The sequence below is a fragment of the Balaenoptera physalus genome (genome assembly GCF_965194825.1).
Source record: "Balaenoptera physalus genome assembly, chromosome: 18".
NCBI classification, from domain to species: Eukaryota; Metazoa; Chordata; class Mammalia; order Artiodactyla; family Balaenopteridae; genus Balaenoptera; species Balaenoptera physalus.
Window position 1 is genome coordinate 68,376,985 of NC_138899.1, and position 23,391 is coordinate 68,400,375.

A 23,391-nucleotide genomic window follows, 5' to 3' on the forward strand; every position below is an offset into this window, starting at 1 on the left:
TTACAAATTTACCAAATGGATGCATAACCTCTCTTCCCATAAATGAGATGATGATGGAGGAGTAGGGTGGGTTTAAGTCTGAACAATCTTCAACCCTGTCACATGTGTAACCTAATTGCAACATTTCTTTTCAGTTTCTGGACTCTCCCAGGGAAAAGTATATAGATTTGCTTGATTTGGAGATACAGGCTTAATTTTTAAGCACTACTGGTACCGTCAGGTAAAAATGTGAATTTTTAGTACAATAATATCTTGATGAATAAAGTATAAATTAGAAATAATTATGCATTTATTCAGACCTTATACTATGTCTATTTCCCACTGTCCAAAATATCAGAGAATCCTCAACTAGTAGTATATTGTAATTTTCCTCAAAAACAATACATAATTTGAAAAAGTAAATAGGTTGAGGTGTATTGTAAATTTCTATTAGATGTTACCATGGTGGTGGTAGGTCAAGGGATACTAATAAAACTTGTTCATAATAATTGAGCATTATAGTGTGCCAGGCATTCTCTTAAGACCATTCTACATTGTTATCTCATTTAAACCTCATAACAATCTTTGTAATAAGTTCTTTATTATAGCCATTAAAAAAATAAAAAGTTAACTTACCCAAAGTCACCATCACTAACTAAGGATTTAAACTGTTTTCTCCCCTCCAGCAACCAATGTGGACTCTACAATTGCAGACTGCATACTTGCTGACTTTAAAACCAGCTTTAGAATCTTCAACAATAGTTGAAGCAGTCGTTATTAAATAATAGGGTTTAAATGAGGAGTAATGCATGAGTACATGAGTAGGGGATACAACAAACTTGGTTTTTTTTGACCGCCCGGTATGTACTTTCACATTTATTTAATGGATTCCTCCCAGTACACTGATAAGGAAATTGAAGCTCAGAAAATTTGAATAACTTGCCCAAGGGAGATTTGAGTGTAGGCTTCTCTGTTTTCATGGACTTTACTCTTCCTTTGTCAAACTGCCTGGTTACTTTGGCCATGAGATGTCTGGCACTCTCAGCCCTTCAGAACATGCCGCCTCCTAGGAGCAAAACTTGGTCCTGGAGCAGCATAGAAAGATCTCTCCAGGTCCTTGACTCCTCGGGATCATCCTGAAATTCCTTCAGCCAGAGGCTCCTGACCAAATCTTCTAGTACTTTTTTTTTTTTTCAGATATGTAAAACTTTATTTATTTATTTATTTTTATTTAACATCTTTATTGGAGTATAATTGCTTTACAATGGTGTGTCAGTTTCTGCTTTATAACAAAGTGAATCAGTTATACATATACATATGTTCCCATATCTCTTCCCTCTTGCATCTCCCTCCCTCCCACCCTCCCTATCCCACCCCTCTAGGTGGTCACAAAGCACCGAGCTGATCTCCCTGTGCTATGCGGCTGCTTCCCACTAGCTATCTATTTTACATTTGGTAGTGTATATATGTCAATGCTACTCTGACACATTTAACAAAACTGGTTATCTGATTCCCTCGATTTCTCCTAGATTCTTGTAGGAAACAACTGGCAGTGATAAGGACACGCTGGTGGCACATTGAGAAAATGCTAGGAAGAGGGAGGTGATTACAGGTCAAGCCATGTGCATTTCAATATTGTCCTGTGGTTGGGTCTGACACAGAGGTTGAGGAACTCAGAGAGGACCTGACGGCTGAGACTCTGCAGAGATAGACCCACCCTCCCAGACTGGAGGAGGCTATTTTGCAGACAACACAAATCCTTTTCCTATTTATGTGTGAGATCAATTATGAAGCCCTGATCGAATTCAACATCTCTCTTTGCTACCATCATATCCTGTACACCTCTTCACACCTCTTAGAATATTATGTTGAAAGTATGTAAATAGTATTACTTTCCCCTACTTTGTGAACCTCACAATACCAACAAGTGTATGTGTGTGTGTGTGTGTGTGTGTGTGTGTGTGTGTGTGTGTACACCCTCCATACCTATGGGTTCTGCATCATCCTTGGATTCATCCAATGGCAGAGGGAAAATATTCCCCCCCACAAATTCCAGAAAGTTCCCAAAGGCAAAACTTAAATTGGCCTTGCCTTGCGCTGGCAACTATTTACATAGAATTTACATTGTATTTACAACTATTTACATAGCATTTACATTATATTAGGTATTAGAAGTCATCTAGAGATGATTTAAAGTATATAGGAGGATGTGCATAAGTTACATGCAAATACTATGCCATTTTATATAATGGACTTGAGCATCCTCAGATTTTGGAATCCAGGGCAGGGGTCCTGGAACCAATCCCCTACAGATACCGAGGGACATACATACGCATATACACACACAGATACACACAGATATGTCTACACCCACACGTATGCACGCACACAGGCTTGTGCAAGCACACACCCCCCTTCATAATAAAAATAATGGAAAATGAAACTGCTTTTCTTAAAATCATAGGTAGTTTCTTAGGTTTGGAAGAGATTCTAAAGGTTATCTGGGACAAAGACACATACAGGGTTGACTATCTGTGCCAGGCACGAGCAATAGCGAATCATTATATTATTCTTTTTTTTTTCACTTTCAAATGATTTTAATGCTCACACAGATCAGCCTGATTCAGTATGGAAGGGCATGAATACCAGGAGGTGAAGGTCATTAGATGCCATTGGAGGCCTGTCACAAATACATGGTAAAATATTACCATTAGTGATCTGGATATTGGGATAAAGTGCATGCTTTTCTTTTTTGTGCTTTTCTGTCTCTTCTAAAATCTCTACAATGAACATATATTATTTTTAAATCAGAGAAGCATACGTGTCTCTATCTGTATACATATCTGTATGTATATTTAGCGACAGGCACATTTATCTTGGAGAAACTGGTTATTTATGTCATCATCCACACTGACAGACCCAGCAAATGTAGAATCACTGTATTATTCTTAGTATAGAATCACTGGCTTCTGCTCCTTCAAGTCCACCGGAGCAGAGCAGCAAGGAGAACAACTCAAGATGAAGAGACAGAAGTCTCCGACAGAATGGTTTGGGTGAACAAATCGTCAGTAAAGGAATCATGTGTTTTCTCATTTCTTCTCTTTATTCTACTATCTTTAACATTTCCTTGGTTGCCTACCGTGACCAAGATATTGTTAAAATATGATCACATAGTAGACCTTGACCTCAAGGAATCTAATCTAGCAATCAATGGCAACTTCAAGATAAATAAAAGTAACAGTATATAAAATGTATACGCATCCATTTTGTTTCGTATACAAGATTGATTCTCCATTTGTATTTACATAAATATTTTTGTGGGAATAGGGGACTAGTGCTTAATGTCTAAGAATTATCCATATTGGATTATACAAGACACAAAAATTGAAGAAACTTAACATCAGTAAAAGAAGAAAGAGACCAGTACCATCATATTTCTGTGAAACGATAGAAGTGTATAAAAAACATTCAGTAGATTTGGGAAAGTGTAATATGTTGACATATTAGAAGAATTTTTGTACAGAATAATACATATAAACCATACACTTCACCCTAAATGGAATCAGTATGAAATATATTTGCTTTGCACACATATAACTGTTAGCTTTATCAATGAAATGCTTAAAATTAAAAAATTTTATTTGGTAAATTAAATATATATTAAATGTTGCTAAACATACTTCTCTTGCATACTTTATCCTAGAGTATCAGAGCCCATTAATCTTTTTTATCATCTGAGGAGGCTTTGATTCTTTTGGTCGAGCCTTAAATTACCAGCTTTAGGAAAGACATTTCAAGTATATTCTATTTAGTGCTTTTCAGCCTAAACTTAATGTTTGACTTGCAGGTAGTGTTCATTAAATCATATGTTCTAGCACCTATTTTGGATGACTTTTACTTTACTATACCATGTTCTCCTTAACCCAAGTCTACACTGCCTGGTTCTCTCAACTAAAAAGCAAAAACTCAAGTTTAACTTTGTGAAATCAGAGAACAGTTTATCTTACTGACCCTACATCCCTCTCCCCCTTCCCCCATCCTCCTGCTTCCCTACCACACAGACACACACACACACACACACACACAGACTCCTGGAACCATTACCTTAGAGATATGAAGAAAGTGAAATTTAGAGAAGTTCAGGAAACTTGCCAAAGATTACTGAGATTACTCATTCTTGAGCCAAGATTAAAATTCACTTTTTTTGTCTAGAATCAAATAGAAATATTTACCATAAACATTACTTTAATTCCAGCCTTAAACATTTTGTAGAACAAGGAAAGAATACAGATATAAATAAATGTTTCAAGGTTTAGTTTTGGGTAACAGGAAATGTTTCCTGGTGGAAAGAGATCAGGTTTGGAATCAGACAGATAGGAATCCAAGTCTTAGCTCCACCCCTTACTATTTGCGTGACCCAGTGGTGATTATTTAACTCAAAACGGAAAACGGTAATGGCTATTTCTCACAGTTCTGATGAGAATTAAAAATTTGAAATACTTCATGTAAAGTGAATGCCTAGTGTATTTACATTTGATTTCGTGTTGTTGTTATTATTATCATCATTCATTCATTTCAGAACCAACTATGCTAATTTGATCAATGTCTAAAGATTGACATTTGCATCATGATTCTAAGTTGTCATGATTAGATTTCAAATACACTGATGCAGACCACAGGAGGCAAACTTGCTGAATTCTGGTGATGAAATCTCGAAGGCAAGGCATCCCAAATATCTACATAATGGTCAGGAGGATTGTGAATCGATGAGAGGTTGGATGGAGCCAGGAAGCTTGACTGTGACCTCAGAGATGTGGAGAAGTTAGGAGAGTGGAAATTGACCAGGCTTCTAAGACTACAGTGAAGTCTAAATACATATAATCTAAACATGCTGTTAATCATCTGATACAATGTAGTTTCATTCTGAATATAGAGAAAGAAAAAGAAAAATCATGATAAAAGAAAATGATCAGAGATGATCTCAAGGAAGAATAAACAGGTTCCCTTAAGGATAATTTAGGGAGTATGTGTTCAGAAGAGACAGGTCATTTAAATGCAATATTATGAGAATAAAAGCAAAACATCTCCTGCCATAAGTCACATTTCTTTTAATAAAGATGAGGTAAAGCAGATCATTTGTTTTGACCACACTTAAGGAAAAGACTGCCACCTGGTGAATATTTGAGGCCTTTTAAAATACATTAGTATTAGTTTAAACATCTGGCATGAACTCAAAAATAATAGTCATCCACTTTATATTATTTTCCTTTAATTTCATTAGATTACAGTTTTGCACACCACCATATTAGCAGAGGTTTTGTAAGGCACCATAAACATCACAAGTTTCCATGAAATTTATCCATTTTTACCTGGTACAAATGCATCTTTTACAGGTCACCTAATTCAGATGAAATATTACCAAGAAAAAGTAAACAAAAATTTATGAACCACCATGATATACTTCTTTGGATTTCTTCTTTACTTAATTCTATAGCAAAATGACAAAAATAATATCTTGGGATCACTATAATGCTGATACATTCCATTCTTTACAAATCTGATCCAAAAAGTCAAGAGCTGGGGAAAGTCATTTTTCATTCTATAACTAGTGCTGTAGTCAGAGTCTGTTTTGATTTTCCCTGGGACTTAGCTTTTTCAGTATATTTTATCTGAGGCATGAAAGATAAGGAATTAATCCCCAAAGTTTTCTTCTTCTAGTAGCATGTTGCCACTCCACCTATCCTGGTAAATATTTTTGACACACTGAAGTGGAGATTAAGAAGTCTCTTAGCTGGTTGCTACAGAACTTGTAAATTGCTGAAGTTTCATTGTTGTATCTCGAGATTCAAGATTCAAGCTAAAGAAACTCAATGGAGGAAAGAAAAAAAACCATGATTCTTTCCCTTCACATGTGTATTTCTCAGCCCCCAGTCAAAAATCTAGGTAATATTTTCTTTATCAGTGGATGGAGGAAAGCCATCATTCCATTCAGAGGACTAAGTGCCTATCACTTTACTTTTGCCGAGAAAGTCCAGCTATGCGGCTGACATGACTTAGCACCTGTCTCTTTTCATTAGTTTCACACTGTCATATCCTCGAATTTTTCCAAGCATTAGTTCAGTTATTTTTATGCAATCTCAGAAGAGAAGTTTTGTGAAACAAGTTATTTCTGTAGCACTCCTTAGTTTTAGAGCTATGTTTTTATCCTGAAAGACTGTTTTTGTGGCCTTGCCTTTCCTTGATACTTACCAACATAACACATCGTGTGACAGTGATGGATCATACTGTTAACCTCATTTGCGTTAACTTGCTAATTCTTCTTTTTCTTCATTTTTTTAAATTTTTATTTTATATTAGAGTATATTTGATTAACAGTGTTGTGTTAGTTTCAGGTGTATAGCAAAGTGATTCAGTTATACAAATACGTGTATCTATTCTTTTTCAAATTCTTTTCCCATTTAGGTTATTACAGAATATTGAGTAGAGGTCCCTGTGCTACACAGTACGTCCTTGTTGGTTATCTATTTTAAATATAGCAGTGTGTACATGTCAATCCCAAACTCCCAATCTATCCCTCCTCCTACCTTCCCCCCTGGTATTCATTAAGTAAGTTCTCTAAGTCTGTGAGTCTGTTTCTGTTTTGTAAATGAGTTTATTTGTATCATTTTTTTAAGATTCTGCATATAAGCGGTATCATATGATATTTGTCTTTCTCTGTTTGACTTACTTCACTTAATATGATAATCTCCAAGTCCATCCATGTTGCTGCAAATGGCATTATTTCATTCTTCTTAATGAAGCCTTTTTACCTTTAATTTTTCCCTCATGTGATTACTAATATATACATATAAAAACTTTAATTACCCATGGTTGTTGTATTTTGGGTCTTTAAAAAACAAAATCTTTTTCACCCTGTTATACTGTGATGGTCTTTGTAGTTCATTTTCTTCTCAAACTTATGAATACCAGCCTATTCCTTAGGCAGATTTTACTCTTCAAACCAAATAAAATTTTAGTCCTGTTTTCTTCTCCTGGCTACATAATACTATGCACATTCTAGGTATTAAGTAACAGTTTGCTGAATAGATGGATGAACATGACAGATTAAAAACCCCCATCATCACTCATGAAAATAAAGCAGGCAAAGAACAATCTGGCAAGATAAAATCAAACATCAAGGAGCTTATAGGCATTAGTGAAGGTAGCACTTCTGATTTAGATCATATTCAGAATGAAAACAAAATTATTAATACCTTCATTATAAAATTTTCTGGGAATATATATTTTTTGAAATTGGGCCTCTAGTTCACCACGATGCTGTGTTATGATTGTAAGTGAAGTATTGCGTTCTGAGAAGCCTCACCGCATCTTAAAAAGTTAAAGTTCCATGTGGAGCACGCAGACTTCCTTGAAGTAACTGCAGTATTTCCATAAAAACCTGCAACTGGTAAAAAAATATAAAGCACACTACCAATTTTGTAGATATTGAGAGAGAAAGAGAGAAAGAGAAAGCATGTATATCTGGGTGAGAGAAAGACAATGTATATCTCTGGGTAGTGGGATTTAGGGGGAATTTTGCTTTTCCTTTTGTACTTTTGATATTTTAAAAATCTTTAGGCAATAAGGGTATATAGCTTTTGTAATAGGAAAAAGTCAATGCTTGTCTCAAAGATCATAATGCTCCTGCACATCACAACAGAAAAAGGCAGTGAACGAGAAACAAGTTACTAAATATATGGGCAGGTTAGGCATAAATACAGAGTTGTTACCATTATAGTAATCAATGAAAGGGATATAAAATTTAGCAATCTTATACCCATTCAACAGGCCCATTCTTTTAGGGTTCATAAATGAAATCTAAAATTTTATTTAGTATTCTTAAATTTGATTTCCCATTATTAATAGAAAAATAAACACCACAATTGTAATAATTGTGTTTTCATTTTTAATATCATAAAAGTAAAGGGTACTTTCTCCTCCTTACATTTATGAATCACTCCAACTCTGTCAAAGTTCTTTCATCATATTAAGGTGACTTGATCCTGTGGGTAAACAGGCAATGCTGTTATCGCTAAAAGTGAAGCTGGTGAATGATGTGCTGGAGGCAACACTGATAGTTAGTGGATGAGCCAAGGTCACCTGACAACTCAGCTTTATCTCCTCTGCTCCTTTCAAGGTAACCGATCCAACCTCACACCCACTTCATAATAGCTAGACATTCAGAATTCTACCCAGCACAGCCTTACTGACTTGTAGCCTCTAATATCTTCTTAACCTCAACTGCTGGTTCCATATTTTCAATTTGCATCTCCTCATTCATGGTGTTTTGGATCAGCATGGTTTTTCCATTAGGATACACTATCAATGTAATTCTGCTGCATGTCTCACTGCCAGAAAAGCATCCATATGAAATTCTTATTATATCCTCTCTGTTTAATAGGTGCTTTGACAGATAAAAGCTCTTAGAAGGAGTTTTCCACTTGAAGCATATATGTTTTAAAGAAATTGAAGTACTAACAACAACATGCAATGGAATTTTGCTGTACTGGATTGATGAGACCTTGTTCCTATACTTCCACATTCCCCGTATTTTGAGTGTTCTTCAATCAGAGTGGATTAAGATGTGAGGATTCATGTCATTTGTCCCTACATTCCTGCCAAACATGTTCCATTCAGTTTGGCAGACAAAATCTAGTGCTATATTTCCCATCGTCCTAAGAGTCTCAGGGCACTTGAAAATTACAGGCAAGCTTGATAATATTTGTTTAAATTTAACATAAAATAAGATCTCTTACTCCATGGAGCCTTGATTGGAACCTCAAATCACAGGACTTGACATAATTATATCAACTTTTATTCATTCATGTAAATCTACATTAATCATGTGCAGCACAGTTTAAACAAATCTATGAAGAAAAATATAAAACAGAAAAAATGAAGGTTTACCTTGATGTGATTTTTAACCTCTGAAAGATTTGTTTTATTTCAAAATTATCTCTGTAATAATTTAACAGTATGTGTTCCTTTGTGTGTTTAAAATAAAATCATAAAATCAAAAATTGAGAAAGGAATTCATAAAACATAAGACAAAAATTAATAAAAATAATTCTATTTAATGCTGACTAATAAGTCAACAAAGGACAATAAGGCAATTATGCAATCTTCTGAATTTTATGCTCCATCTATATAGTGAAACTAGCACCCTTTATTTTTGTTGGAACTAAATCCTTTTGGAAAAGCAACTTAGCGACGTTTAGCAAAAGCAAAACCAAAGAAAAGGGTATTCATATTTAACCACTCTTTCATGTATTCAAAATGGAGGTGATTAAGTAAATTACAGTGTATTTTTAATTGAAATATTGCACAATCATCACAATAATATTTTAAAGTTTAAAAATCTATCACGGGATAAATAAATATCAAATAACAACTGAATTCCATATGGATTAAATAAATAATGTTATAATTAATGTAAATATGATGCAAATACTAAATCTCTTTAGCAAGGGTTAGGGGTTTTCATGTGGACAAGACTTTCTCAGCTTAAAAGTAAAGCAGATATTTAGCCTATACAAAACCCTATACAAATGGCTTTCATTCTCAAAGATTGGTGACCTATTTTCATGGATGAATGTCTGGGCTACACAGAGCAATATTAGGGGAAAAAAAGACTGATAAATTTGTTGAGATGAAAATAACATTAACAATCTTCATAATAAAAATTTGCATAAAACCTATAACATGGAAAATATTTGAAATAAATATGATTGATTAAAAAAAGGTAAATAAATATATTTTTTAAATAACAATGAAGAAAAACAGGTGAGATCTACCATTCAAGGAACATATTATTCTAATCTTTCACAAACATTTCTAATTTTATGAAACTGATACAGCCTTGGCATCAAAATCAGAAGAGGACAGTGTGAGAAAGGAAAATTATGGTCCATCAAAAATTAAATGCAAAATCTAAAGCAATTATTAGAAAAATCTATTAATGTAATTCGTTACTTTGACAGGTAAAGGAGAAGGAAATGTATGATTATCTCACTAGATGCCAAAAAAATAAAGCATTTGATAAAATGTTTATCCTTGCATGTTAAGAAAAAAAAAAAAAAACCAACTAAGCAAACCAAGAATGAAATAGACAAAAAACTTTCCTTAACTTGATTGAGTCTACCCAAAACCTACATCTTATATTATTCTGAATAGTGAAATATTAAAAACATTCATGTTACTATCAATAACAAAATAAAGATTCTCAATATTGTTCTTCCATACAACACTCTACTGGAGGTTCTATTTTGAATAATCAAAAAAGAAGTAAAAATAAAAGATATAAAGACTAGAAGAAATAAAAAGCATATTCAGATAATTTGTCTACATAAAACCAAAATGTAATCTGCGTATTATTATAATTAATTAGAAAGTTTATGCAAGTCATGGCATGAAACATTAATCTAGAAAACTGTCCTTCCATTAAACTGGCCAAATACTCTAATCATACTCATGCTTCAGGATCTTCGCACTTGCTGTTCTCTCTTCCAGGAATGCTCTGCCCTTAGATGTAAGCTTAGCTCGCTCTCTGAATTTCCTCAGCCTTCTATTCAAATGTCATCATAGCAGTAAGACTTCCCTGTCACCCTATATAGGGCAGCAGCCTCTCCTTGCCTCTGACACTCTTTATTTCCTCTTACTCCAACGTACTTTTCTCCATGGCCTTTACCGTTTGAGATTTCTTCATTCATTGATTTATGCATCCACTTGTTCATTCATGTTGTGTCTTTCCCTCCCCTCTCTTTCTAGAATGCAATTAGAATAAAGGCGAGGATTTTGTCTGTTCTGTTCACTGCTGTATTCCCCAAACTTTGAAGAGTGACTGGCATAATATGGGTGCCCCAAAGTATTATTGAATGGCTGGAGGCTGGAAGAATAAAAATTGGCACATATAGACTATAATTAACATGAGAACAGCCAACCTTCAGGGGGTGCATGTATGCCGAATGGGAAGAACACTGGGCCTAAGTCTGATCCCTAAAGAAACAGTGTTCAAGGAATGAATAGAAGGGTCCCCAGTGAATGAGACTGAGAAAAAGCAACCAGAGAAAATGATGATAATAGTGATGATGATAATTATAGTAATTACACTAGATTTTGTTTTATCAAACACTATGTACTGATACAAAACACTTTCATATTAATTATTATTCTGTATTACTTTTTGAATCCTTAAAAAAACCCTATGAGGTGAAGACTATAATAATCTCCATTTTATAGATGAGAAAATTGAAGTTTAGGGGGTTAAATAATGTTTCCAAAGCTACAAACCATTAGTGGGACAGCCAGGATTTGAGCCAACACACTACCCAGTTATGGAAGTCAAAGGACTGGTGACTTTCAAAAAAAAGAGACGGTGATAAACTCTGTCAAGTGAAATTAAAATGAGAATATCTGATGAGAATTTGTGTAATTCTTATAAAATTAAGTATACACTTGGCCCGTTGAGTTACGTTCTCTACCAATAAAAGATTTCACTTGGATATCATTTAATAGATTCTCCTTCAATGTAACAGATATAAAGAGAGAGAGAGTTTTAAAAATAAAAGTGATGTCTGTGAACTAAATGATCTGGGAGTCAGTGATAGCAATCTTCTCATTATTTTAGTGATTAAACCTAGCCAAAGCTGGTGGTGATTTAAAGTTGCTATTTGTTTGATGTCGCCCTAGGAGTCGAAATAGATTTCTCCAGTTCTTTATCCAAGATGCAAATGATATTTAATAGCTATTATTTATGGTATATCTATAGCAGTATACAACAGAGTCTATGCCATTTTAGGAGATACACAGTTTAAATTTTCAGTCATGGAAAGTACACGTTCCAAGCTTTGACATCTACACTGACGAAACTGGCCCACCAGGAAATAATTGTTCTACTTTTCAGATGAATCAAGCACTATAATTGGGATTGTGTTTATGTGAGGAGAAACAAATCAGTCTGGCAAAACTGAACAAGACTGTTTTATGCTCTTTCTCCTAACAATCTTAGGCTTGTCACATAACACAAGTCCCTGTTATTTAGTGATTTGTAGATACCACACATGCTTTCATGTTGCCCTGAAACATGAAATTTTCACTGCAGCCCTATGAGTATTAACTTTGAGAAGCCTTTGATATATGTTTCTCCAGGTCTTATTCCACAAGGAGAAATATCTTGAATAAATGTCCAGATTTCAAAATGGGAAACTGGAAATGTGGAGAAGTTAACTGGCTTTGTCATTCTCACACAACTGAAAATGGTTGAGGCAGGATGTAATGCTCACTCTTGATGCCTGAGCTATTTCCAGGACCTCACAGCTGCCTTACTTACAACACATACAGTTTACTGACGACGGATTTAGACCCAGGAGTCAAGCTGCATGGATTTCTGTGTGACCATGGGCAAACTATTGCACTTCTCAAAGGCCTATTCTATTTGTCAAAAGAGGATTACAGTAACATCTAATTCCAAAAATGACTTTGAAGATTAACTAAGATGTGGCATGAAAAGCTCCTAGCACGGGGCATGGCACATGACAAGTGCTTCATACATGTTAGTTGTTACTTGTGTCACTGTAATCAGACTCCAAGCATATTTGTATTAACAGTATCACCGAGTTGAAATGATTTTTGCCAGATCCTTGTTCATTTGGTTCAAGTGTGCTTCATAGTTCTAAAATAAATCTATTATCCAAGTTATTGTAGAAGTATATTCACTATGTGCGTCCTACACCTATTCAAATCAATACAAACTATATCTATTTGCTGGTATTTTGAATTCAAAGTAGACTTGAAATAGGCTTACCATAAAAATATATAACCAATGCAATTTAAAATGAATATTAACTTTAAAAAAGTAGAAATAGTTATTAATGTTACATTATTTATATTTATATACTGGATGTATCACTGACCAAAGCCTGGGTAAAGTTATTATAAATAGTTTGTATGAGAGCACTTAAAGGAGATAAGAGAATCATAAATTGCATAATCTGCACTCTCATTCTTCACCTTTCCCACAAACTCCTCTTTTTATTTTATTTTATTTTTTTACAAACTCCTCTTTTAAAAAATTGATATTTATCTCTTCTTGTAAAAAGCTAATAACAATACTTTCCCTTTCCCCTGCCTCCATTTAAAGAAAAAAATGCCAGGTTAATGACAGTTCAATTTTACTAAAGGGCATCATAGAAATCATAAGGTTTGAGTTGGGTCTTGAAGGTTTGGTAGAATTTGATAAGTGGGAGGGAATAGGCAGAAGTCAACAAGAAAACTATGAATGGAAAGTTTGACACTGAAATGATTGGGCCATGGGATGCCTCTCAGGGTGGAGTACAATTCAGGTTTGAATACACAGGGTGGGACATGATTATAGAGGTCTTTGTTTATCAAATAAAGTAGTTAATAAATAATTAGGTAATACCAAGGACAGTCTCTGATATAAAGTTAACTAATGTTTAAAGAACCTAAAATAAGGAGCCTTTATGTAAATACCTACGCTACAACTCTCCAACAGGGCAAAATGAGACCTCAGGGGCAACCCTCCAAATTGATACATACAGCATGCATTCAAGTTCAAATATTCAATAGCATCATAATATTTCATGTGGAGATATTCCACAGTTTGTTCAACCTTTCTCTTTCGAAAAACATTCAGGTGATACCCAAGTTTCTATCATGACAAACAATGATGAAATAAATACATAGTCTCAAGGTGCCTGATTTTCTGTAGGAAGGGTTCCCTAACTAACACTATGGTGCTTAGAATTTATGTAAGTGCCAGAAATTTTCCAGCAAGGCTGCTATAATTTGCATTCGTCTTGCTTTTGATGAATGTGGGTGCATCAGCTCCTTAAATTTGGGAAAATAATTGTAGTTCATTATTATTTTATATTTCCTTTCCCTGTCTATTAATGAGAGAGATCATTCATGTTTCTGACCTTTTTTTTCCTTCCAGTTTTATTGAGATAAAATTTACATACAGCACCATATACGTTTATGATAATGTTTAGCATAATTATTTGACTTACATAATCGTGAAATGATGATCACAATCCATCATCTCATACAGACACAAAATAAAAGAAGAAAATATTCTTCCTTGTGATGACAGTTCTTAGGATTTACTCTCTTAACAACTTTCATATATAACATGCAACAGTGACAATTATATTTACCATGTCGTACATTACATCGCTAGTACTTATTTATCTTGTAACTGGAAGGTTGTACCTTTTGACTGCCTTCATCTATTTCCCCCTCCCCCTAACCCCTACCTCTGGTAACAAGAAATCTGATCTCTTTTTCCATAGGTTTGTTGTTGGTTTTTGTTTGTTTTTAAGTATAATTGACCTACAGCCGTATGTTAGTTCTTGGTTCACAACATAGTGACTGGATGTTTCTAACATTATAAAATGATGACCATGATAAGTCTAGTTACCATCTGTCACCATACAAAGCTATTACATTATTATTGACTGTATTCCCTATGCTGTACATTTCACCCCCGTGATTCATTTATTTCATAACTTATATTACATTTGTGCCTCTCAATTTCCCTCACCAATTCCACTCACCCCCGACCCCCTTGTCTCTGGCAACCACTTGTTCATACTTTCTGTATCTGTGACTCTGTTTCTGTTTTGTTATGTTTGTTCATTCATTTCGTTTTGATTTTCTTCTGTGAAAATCTTGGGTCATTCTACTTGAGAACTGTAAAACCAAATATGTAGTTTTCCATATTCTGTGTTTCCAATCTTGCTTTAAGAGTTCTCCCCAACCCTTGGACTATACAACTATTTTTTAAAATTCTTTTTCTAAACTTGTGTTGCTTTTTGTTTTTACATTTAAATATTTACTCCGTCTCAAATTCATTGTTATGAAATGAGATACACACTAATTTTGCTTGTTTGGGGTAGAAAATTGTTTCAATAAATGAACCACTTTTTCCAATTGAATAGAAATTTTACTTTTTCACATATCAAGTTCCCATATAAAATAAGAAGTAATTCTGGGGACTTCCCTCGTGGCGCAGTGGTTAAGAATCCGCCTGCCAATGCAGGGGACATGGGTTCGAGCCCTGGTCGGGTAAGATCCCACATGCCGCGGAGCAACTAAGCCTGTGCACCACAACTACTGAGCCTGTGCTCTAGAACCTGTGCTCCACAACAAGATAAGCCACTGCAATGAGAAGCCCGCGCACCACAACGAAGAGTAGCCCCTGCTCGCCATAACTAGAGAAAGCCCGCGTGCAGCAACTAAGACCCAACGCAGCCAAAAATAAATAAATAAATAGATTAAAAAAAAAAAAAAAGAAGTAATTCTGGTCAAAATTCTATTCAACTGATCCCGTATTTCTTGCTATATTTTCTTGGATCATAGCCTTCATATCATAATTTTTGAAACTCTTGGTTATATATTCCTCCATATTAAGTAATAAAATAGTTTTATCAAGTTATAAACAAAACAACATAAGTAAAAAAGATTCGGAATAAAATGCACATATTTATTTTGAGACAATCGATATAATTAAGATATTAGGTCTTCCTATTCAGAACATAATATTGTATTTTCCCCATATTTTGGATTTTTGTGCAAGTTCATGTATGAGTATATATGTATGTGTGTGTACGTGCATGTTTATGAAAATTTCAAGTTCTAAATAACTGATGTTAAATTAATTTTTAAATATAACTCTAAGTTGAAGCTCCCTTATGTTGGTTTGAATTAGAAGGCAGTCTGGGTGACTGAGAGAGGTAAATTTGATATTCATAAACCTGAGTTTCAAAAAATGTAGGTTTCAATACATTATATAAAAACATTAAAGTTAAAAAGCAAGATGAAACTAAAGATTTTAACAAATTTTTATTGAAGTACTTGAAAAAGAATTCTCATAAATTTTCAATTACTGTGCTATCAACTGGAGTATAAAAATAGTTTTTGAGTCATAGAAATTTCATGTTACAGGGGATAACCTCTTTCATATAACAGAAATATTAAGGGACTTTCACAAGATAATATAACTAATTGAGTACAGCCAGATTAGAATATGGATCTATTTAGTCTTAATAATTTAGGATACATCAAATAATATTATATAAGTAAATTTCTTTTATGCAGTTTATACAACCCAGTTTAATAAATGCTGAATGCAAGGGAATGAATTCTTTTAAATTGGTTGAATGTCACTCCAGGATGAATTTCTCTCCTAGAAATGTATACTTCAGCATTAATAGTTCAAAAATGTATATGTTAGTCACAAAGAGACATTTCTATGTTTGGGTAAAATGTCACATATGCCTCAGACTGGTGCCGAGTCATTTCAAGGTAAAGCATTTGGCTGAATTTGAGAAAAGCTATCAGTTTATGGGTTAAGAGTTAATCACTTAAACTGATTAATGGGTGTTAATTAGCTTATGTGTAGGTCAGTCATTCTGAATGCTATGTGACAGGAAAGCGATTCGGTTAATAATGTAACTAATGTTATGATAAGGTTGAGAAAAAAGACGTTGAACAAATACTCATTCATAAATCTTAGACAGAAGAAAAGCCAGAGCAAACTTCCAGCTATGCAACATAAGAAACAGGGACGTGAATTTGGTTTCCAGATCCTCTTTTAACTGCCTCTTCTACTTAGCTGTAGATTACTGGGTCAACTGTATAATTCAATCAGTTGGAATTTGTTAAATGGTGAAGTGTGTTGTTTGTTTACGAGTATGTGAGTATATATTTTCATGCATGTATGTTTGCCTGGGTGTAGTGTTTTTATGTTTGTAGAGTTTACTTCAGCTAAAATAAGTCAAGCATAGTGTGATTTTTATCTACAGGTTTATCCTCATGATCTTCATATCTGTCCTTAAATATGCCAAATGGCAAATTTGAAAAATTTGGAAAAATACAATATTTCTATCAAAACCATTTTTAGGTAATAGCTACCAAGCACTTCTAGTCACCTATTTATTTATTTGAATGTTAGAAAAATATGCTTTTCACTTGTAACGTTGGCACCACAAAAGGAAAGAGGGAGAGTTGCATATAGAAGATATTGAATAAAGCGAAGCACAGGATGGAGACAGAAAATAGACTGGTGAATGAAGCATGAAAAAGAGGGAGCAAGCCCATTTTCTGCATTTTCTAAATGTTTCTGAGATCAAATGCCTTATATTGTAGACTCCTTTAAATTTCTGAGTATTTAGTAGATAGCAAAGTGGCTACTCAACGGATAAATTTCTCAGCTGCAGGAGCTCAGCAAACAGCAGTCTCTCAGCTTGCTGCCCTCTTCCTGTCTTCAATATCACCATCTTCCAAGGCAACAGGCACTCTCATTTTCCAATGAAGTCAGTAAGAAGTGGCCTTTTATCAATTGTTATTCATAGCCAGCTAACAGACAGAAGAGAGGGGAAAGGTCATTGGCCCTTACTTGATTTAGGACTTCTCTGAAAGTCCCCTTTCAGGGCAAGATTTTGCAAATGTGCCATTAGCACATGGCCATTCTGTAATGGAACTTTGAATTGTTTAGTTCTGTTGACCAGCTTTCCCTCCCAGAAAAGTAGACATTAAAGAAAGTGAAATCTGAACTGGAAGGTATCTCAGGGCATCTGGCCTAGACCCCTCTTGTTTTCTGATACCTTTGCTTCGAATTGTTCTATGCCATGCTTGCTCTCCCTCACACCCCCAGCACCGCTTGATGGGTCACATGCACAGCCTCTCCTTTTCCATTGCTACAACCCTAGTTCAGACTGCACTCGTTACCAGGCTCCGTTATCTGCCTCTACCCATCTACTTCTCAATTCAACAATCAAAATATGCTAGCGTGATGTTAATACTTTGGAATTACTCCATCACTCTCCTGGTTCAATTCTTCTATGACTCCACCAATGTCTACAAAATAATGCGATTCAAAACCTTCCCTCATCTTGCCCTGATCTACACTGAGGCATTTTATGATTATTTATCTCTATATGATTTATCCCATACTCTAAAAAAAGTATGTGCTATGAATCTATCTTCCTTATTTTCTTCTTGTTGTTGTCATTTTCCTGTAACTTTTCAACATTGCTAGTTCCAACCAATCTTAAGTTTAAATTCCTCCTAAAATCCTTTTCTAATTCTACCAAGTAAAAATAATGTCTTCTCTAAATTCATTTCCCTTTTGCTTTATTCATACTCTCCTTAGGGAATTTACTAATTTTGTATGCTAAAACCATTTGCATAGTATTATACCGTGTGTGTGTGTATGCAGGTGTGTGGGTTTGTGTGCACATGCACCATATTTTTAGGACTAAGGAGAATAATTTTGATTATCCTCAGAGAAGCATAAAAGGCCTTAGACAAATTCAATACCCAGCCCTGATAATAATAAATAATCCAATTCAAAATGATTGCTTAACGAGTTGAATGGTGTAATTAATAGATGGATAGATAGATTGATCGATAAATAACTGGGAATACCAAGTATAATTTGTGGTGGGCATGAAAATTGGTATCACTGCTTAAGAAAATTGTTTGACCCAGAAATTCCATTGCTAGATAGAAGACCAACAGACATGGACAAAAATGTGCATAGGAGCAATATTCTGAATAGCCACAAACTGGAAACCACACAAATATCATCAAAAATAGAATGGTAAATAAATTGTGCTGTATTCATAAATCAAAATATGCAGAATTGAAGTAACAAAAACGGTTGCTACTAACAATATGAATATATTTCAAAGAGCTAATGTGGAACGGAGAAAGCTAGACATAAAAAGTACATACTTTAATTTGTTTATATAAAGTTTAAAAGTATGTGAAAGTAATCTGTGGTGATAGCAGTTAGATTTGTGATTACAAAATGGAATGACTGGGAGGTGACAAGAGGGAGGTCCCTGGGGTGCAGGCACTCTTCTAGATTTTTTTTTTTATGAATTTATTTATTTTATTTTTGGCTGCATTGGGTCTTCGTTGCTGCGCGTGGTCTTTCTCTAGTTGCAGCGAGCGGAGCTACCCTTCGTTGCGGTGCATGGGCTTCCTCTCATTGCAGTGGCTTCTCTTGTTGTGGAGCACCGGCTCTAAGCACACAGGCTTCAGTAGTTGTGGCTCATGGGCTCTAGAGCACAGGCTCAGTAGTTGTGGCTCACGGGCTTAGTTGTTCTGCGGCATGTGGGATCTTCCCGGACCAGGGCTCAAACCCGTGCCCCCTGCATTGGCAGGCAGATTCTTAACCACTGCACCACCAGGGAAGCCCTCATCTAGATTTTTGTCTGTGTCTTGTCACACAGGTGTGTTCACATTTTAAAAAAGGTTTCTAGCTGTACACTGATCTCTGTGCATTTTACTGTATGTATGTATGCTCTACCTCAATAACAAGTTCAAAATAAATAATTATTGCAATGAATCAAAATATATTGAATAAAATAAAGGAAGAATCCATGGGTTCATGAGTAATACTCAATAATTAAGAGGAGAAGAGAGCAAATTGTACATACAGAAGAATGCCGATTACTAAACTTAGAAGTGATGGAAGAATAAGAAAACCCCCAATTTTCAGACTCCATGTAATAATTGATTCAGGTGTGTAATTAGCACTAAATAACAGGCAATTGTTTAAGTGTTTTTGTTTTATTGTTATTTTTCAATGCAATGCTTACCCTCTGGGACCTGGATAAACAATCACGTGTGCCTGCTGGGCTGATCTGCCAGAGTCCCAGCAGACTACTCTCTGATAAGTATATATAGTTTGTGTGTTTTGTTTGAATATAACTGGTGAAAGTGATGGGTTTTTTTAAAAAGCAGTAGTGATTTGGGGCTTTTTTGAGTTTTGTTTGCTATTTCATTCCATTCTTGACCAAACTTTCCTTTAAGTCATTTATTATGGAAAGCTGTCACACTAACTTAAAGGAAGGGGTGGGGGAAATTCGTAAATTGTCTTCTAAAAAATTAAATAAAATATTAAATATGTTAAAAATATGTATATATATATATATATATATATATAGTGTGTCTTATGAAATAAATGGATATTCAAAATGGCCAGATGAACTAAAAGCATGTGAGTTTAATTATTCTCATATAAAGATTACACCTCTACTTAAAAGTAGTGCTACTGAAGTTTCATATGACCTTCGTTTTTCTCTACATAGTTGTTTTCTTTTGATCCTTTTGTGGTTTTAATCATATTTAACCAGCAGCATATTTTAATGTGACATGTCATCACTTTTTCTGCCATGCCTGTTTAACTTGTCCTTATGTAACATTTATTTTCATAGAGGCCTCTATGACTTTGCACCAGCAGGAAGAAATACTAAACCAAAAATTGTAAAGCAGCAGGGTGTAGTGCAGTACGTACAGGCCTGGGTGTCAGACAGATGGACCTAGGTTCAAATAGCAGGATTCCCACTTACTCACCAAGATACCATGTCTATAAAATGTAAATAATGAATAGTGAAGGTGGATGTGCTTTAGGCCTACTAAATAGTGCTTATTAAATTATTTTTGTCATTACCATTCCTAGAGTATAACCCAAAGGAAATTATTGATAAGTGCATTGGTGACCTGATTCATTGGGAAGCAATTCTTTCTTATTTTTTTCTTTTTTAATAGCTTTATTGCGATATAATTCACATACCATAACATTCACCCACTTAAAGTATACTATTCGGTGATTTTTAGTATATTCACAGGGTTGTGCAACCATAACTACAATATTAGAACATTTTTCTCATTCTCAAAACAAACTTTGTATCCTTTAGCAGTCACCTTCCATCCCTTCCACTGCCCCCAAGCCTAGGCAATCACTACTTTCTCCATATACAGATTTGCCTATTTGGATATTTTATAAAAATGGAATCATACAATATGTGACCTTTTGTGACTGGCTTCTTTCACTTAGCATGATGTTTTTAAGGTTCTTCCACAGAAAGCATTTATTTCTAATAACAGCGATGTTAGAATGGGGCACCTCGTGTCATCTGGAAAATACTCCATAAAGGAATGGATGAAAACGGAAAGCAGAGGGGCTAGCACTCCTGCGTTCTGCTGCCACCTGTAATCGCAGGGTGGGTCTTAGGACTGCAGAAGATAAAGCACAAACAAACAAGCAAAAAACCTGACTGAAGAATTTAAAACCTTCTATTGCAGAGGAAGATCTTGGGTTTAAAACAAATCATTAACTATTTTGTAGCGTCTTTCTTATTATTTAGGGAGCCCATATCACTGGGAAAGAAAAGCAAAGACTGTCAACCAGAAAATAAGTTGGGAGCAAGAAAGTCTTTTATCAAGAGTTTCCATAGGCACTGAGTTTAAGATATCATGAAATGTCACAATTCAGATTAAACAAAGAATAATGTGTCATTCTATTGCAGAGCTATTTTTTGTTTAATTTCCTATTGTCTTTTGAGGAGAAAAAAGCCCTAGCTCTCCTGCAAAAAAAAAAAAAAAGCCTGGCAAAAGACTTACGAATCTTGTTCAACACTGCTATAGCGCGTTGTTTAAATTCACTTGAGCAAATGCGTTACTACTCACGACCTCTGCTTTCTTCTTTCTAGGTGCCTCCCATACTCCTTGATAAGCAGTTCTCTGAATTCACTCCGGACATTACACCCATCATTTTGGCAGCCCATACAAATAATTACGAGATAATAAAACTTTTGGTTCAGAAAGGCGTCTCGGTGCCCAGACCCCACGAGGTCCGCTGCAACTGCGTCGAATGCGTGTCCAGCTCGGATGTGGACAGTCTCCGCCACTCCCGCTCCAGACTCAACATCTACAAGGCCCTGGCCAGCCCCTCTCTCATCGCCCTGTCCAGTGAAGACCCTTTTCTCACAGCCTTTCAGTTAAGTTGGGAGCTCCAGGAACTGAGTAAGGTGGAAAATGAATTCAAGTCAGAGTACGAGGAGCTGTCACGACAGTGCAAACAATTTGCTAAGGACCTACTGGATCAGACAAGAAGTTCCCGCGAGCTGGAAATCATTCTTAATTACCGCGATGACAACAGTCTTCTAGAAGAACAAAGTGGAAATGATCTCGCGAGACTCAAATTGGCCATTAAGTACCGTCAGAAAGAGGTGAGTTCTGCCAGACTTTATCCATCAAAATGCCACAGAATTTAAATGGCAGTGAGGGAAATTGGTACTCCAAAATTAGGTTGGGGGTTTAAAGCATTTTCTGTTTAACTGTAAGTGGATGATATTTATTGTTTGCCAGATTACTGATGATGAAACACATTGAAGAGTGGCGGTAAGTAGGTTAATAATTAGTGATGGTTTTTGACATCTGTGTTAAAATGTACACATTTAATGGTGTGTGATGGTAAAACTAATGAATTTTAGAATCTCTGCACTAAGAGGTCTAGTTCTGCCATTTATAAGTTTTGCTACTTTAGAGGGTCACACAGATCTCTTTGAGTTTTGGTTTTCTCATCTGCTTAATGGACTTAATATTTATATTTGATTATATATATATATTTCTTTATACATATAAAATATCTTACTCACAGATTTGTAGGGAGTGTAAAATGAGTGGATGTGTGTGAAGGCTCTTAGTAAATTATAAGGTACGATCCTAATAAAATACATTATTAGAAGCTATTAATAAAGGAAAGCCTTTAGTCCAACAGCAGATGAAAATACTAAAACTTCCTTCATGTCTGGCTTAGTTTCTTGATTTGTCAGGAATGAGAAGTTAAGAAGTCAATTGCAAATTGCACAAGAGTAATACATTTTTCATTAGAGTTCCATGGATTTGAATATTAAATAAGGAAAATTCAGGTCTATTACACTTATCACCTAGTGTAATTGTTTTTTGCTGCCATCACTGATTTTGAGTAAGTTCTCAAAAATCTATTTACTTCTACCTCCAGAAAATATTGGTTTTCTTTTCATTGGTGAATTATAGTAATTGTTCTAGAACAAAAGTTGGAAAAAACCATGTATGTAATATAAGATGAAAAAGAAAGAGAAAAAGAAACTTCTGAAAAAAATGTATTCATTTTTTTTTTTTTAACTTGGCCCTAAATATTCTACATTAGCACTGGCTGCTTTATCTATTGCTACTTACTAAATACTTAAGATTGAAGATACCTGAATTTGCTTCTTTGAGTTTTTCCTGTAGTTCTTTGGCCAGTTGTCATAGGAGCCTAAAAGTAATTAACAATCTTTTCCCTGAACAACAAAGGAAACAGCTTCTTTCCTGTGCATTCCCACTGATTCTGAAATCACATGTACTAGTATCAACTCACTTTTTTAGGGTATCGTGTTTAGGACTCAGGGCTCTTTTTTTTTTAAGGGACTAGAATAATTTTAATATGAAACTAGAAGAAATTGATGAAAAATTTCACTTGATTAAAGATTGTAAAACACTAAATGTGAAACTTACAAATACACCAGATAGATTTAA

General features: G+C 34.9%; 1 protein-coding gene across 2 annotated transcripts in view; it reads left to right on the forward strand.

Annotated features, from left to right (window-relative positions):
- TRPC4 (transient receptor potential cation channel subfamily C member 4) overlaps nucleotides 1–23,391 on the forward strand; it is a 171,653-nt gene that overhangs the window by 63,197 nt on the left and 85,065 nt on the right. For both annotated transcript variants that reach the window (XM_082435554.1, XM_082435553.1), the window contains exon 3: nucleotides 21,543–22,061. In XM_082435554.1, coding sequence (XP_082291680.1) covers nucleotides 21,543–22,061 — 519 coding nt within the window. The remainder of the gene's footprint in view (nucleotides 1–21,542; nucleotides 22,062–23,391) is intronic.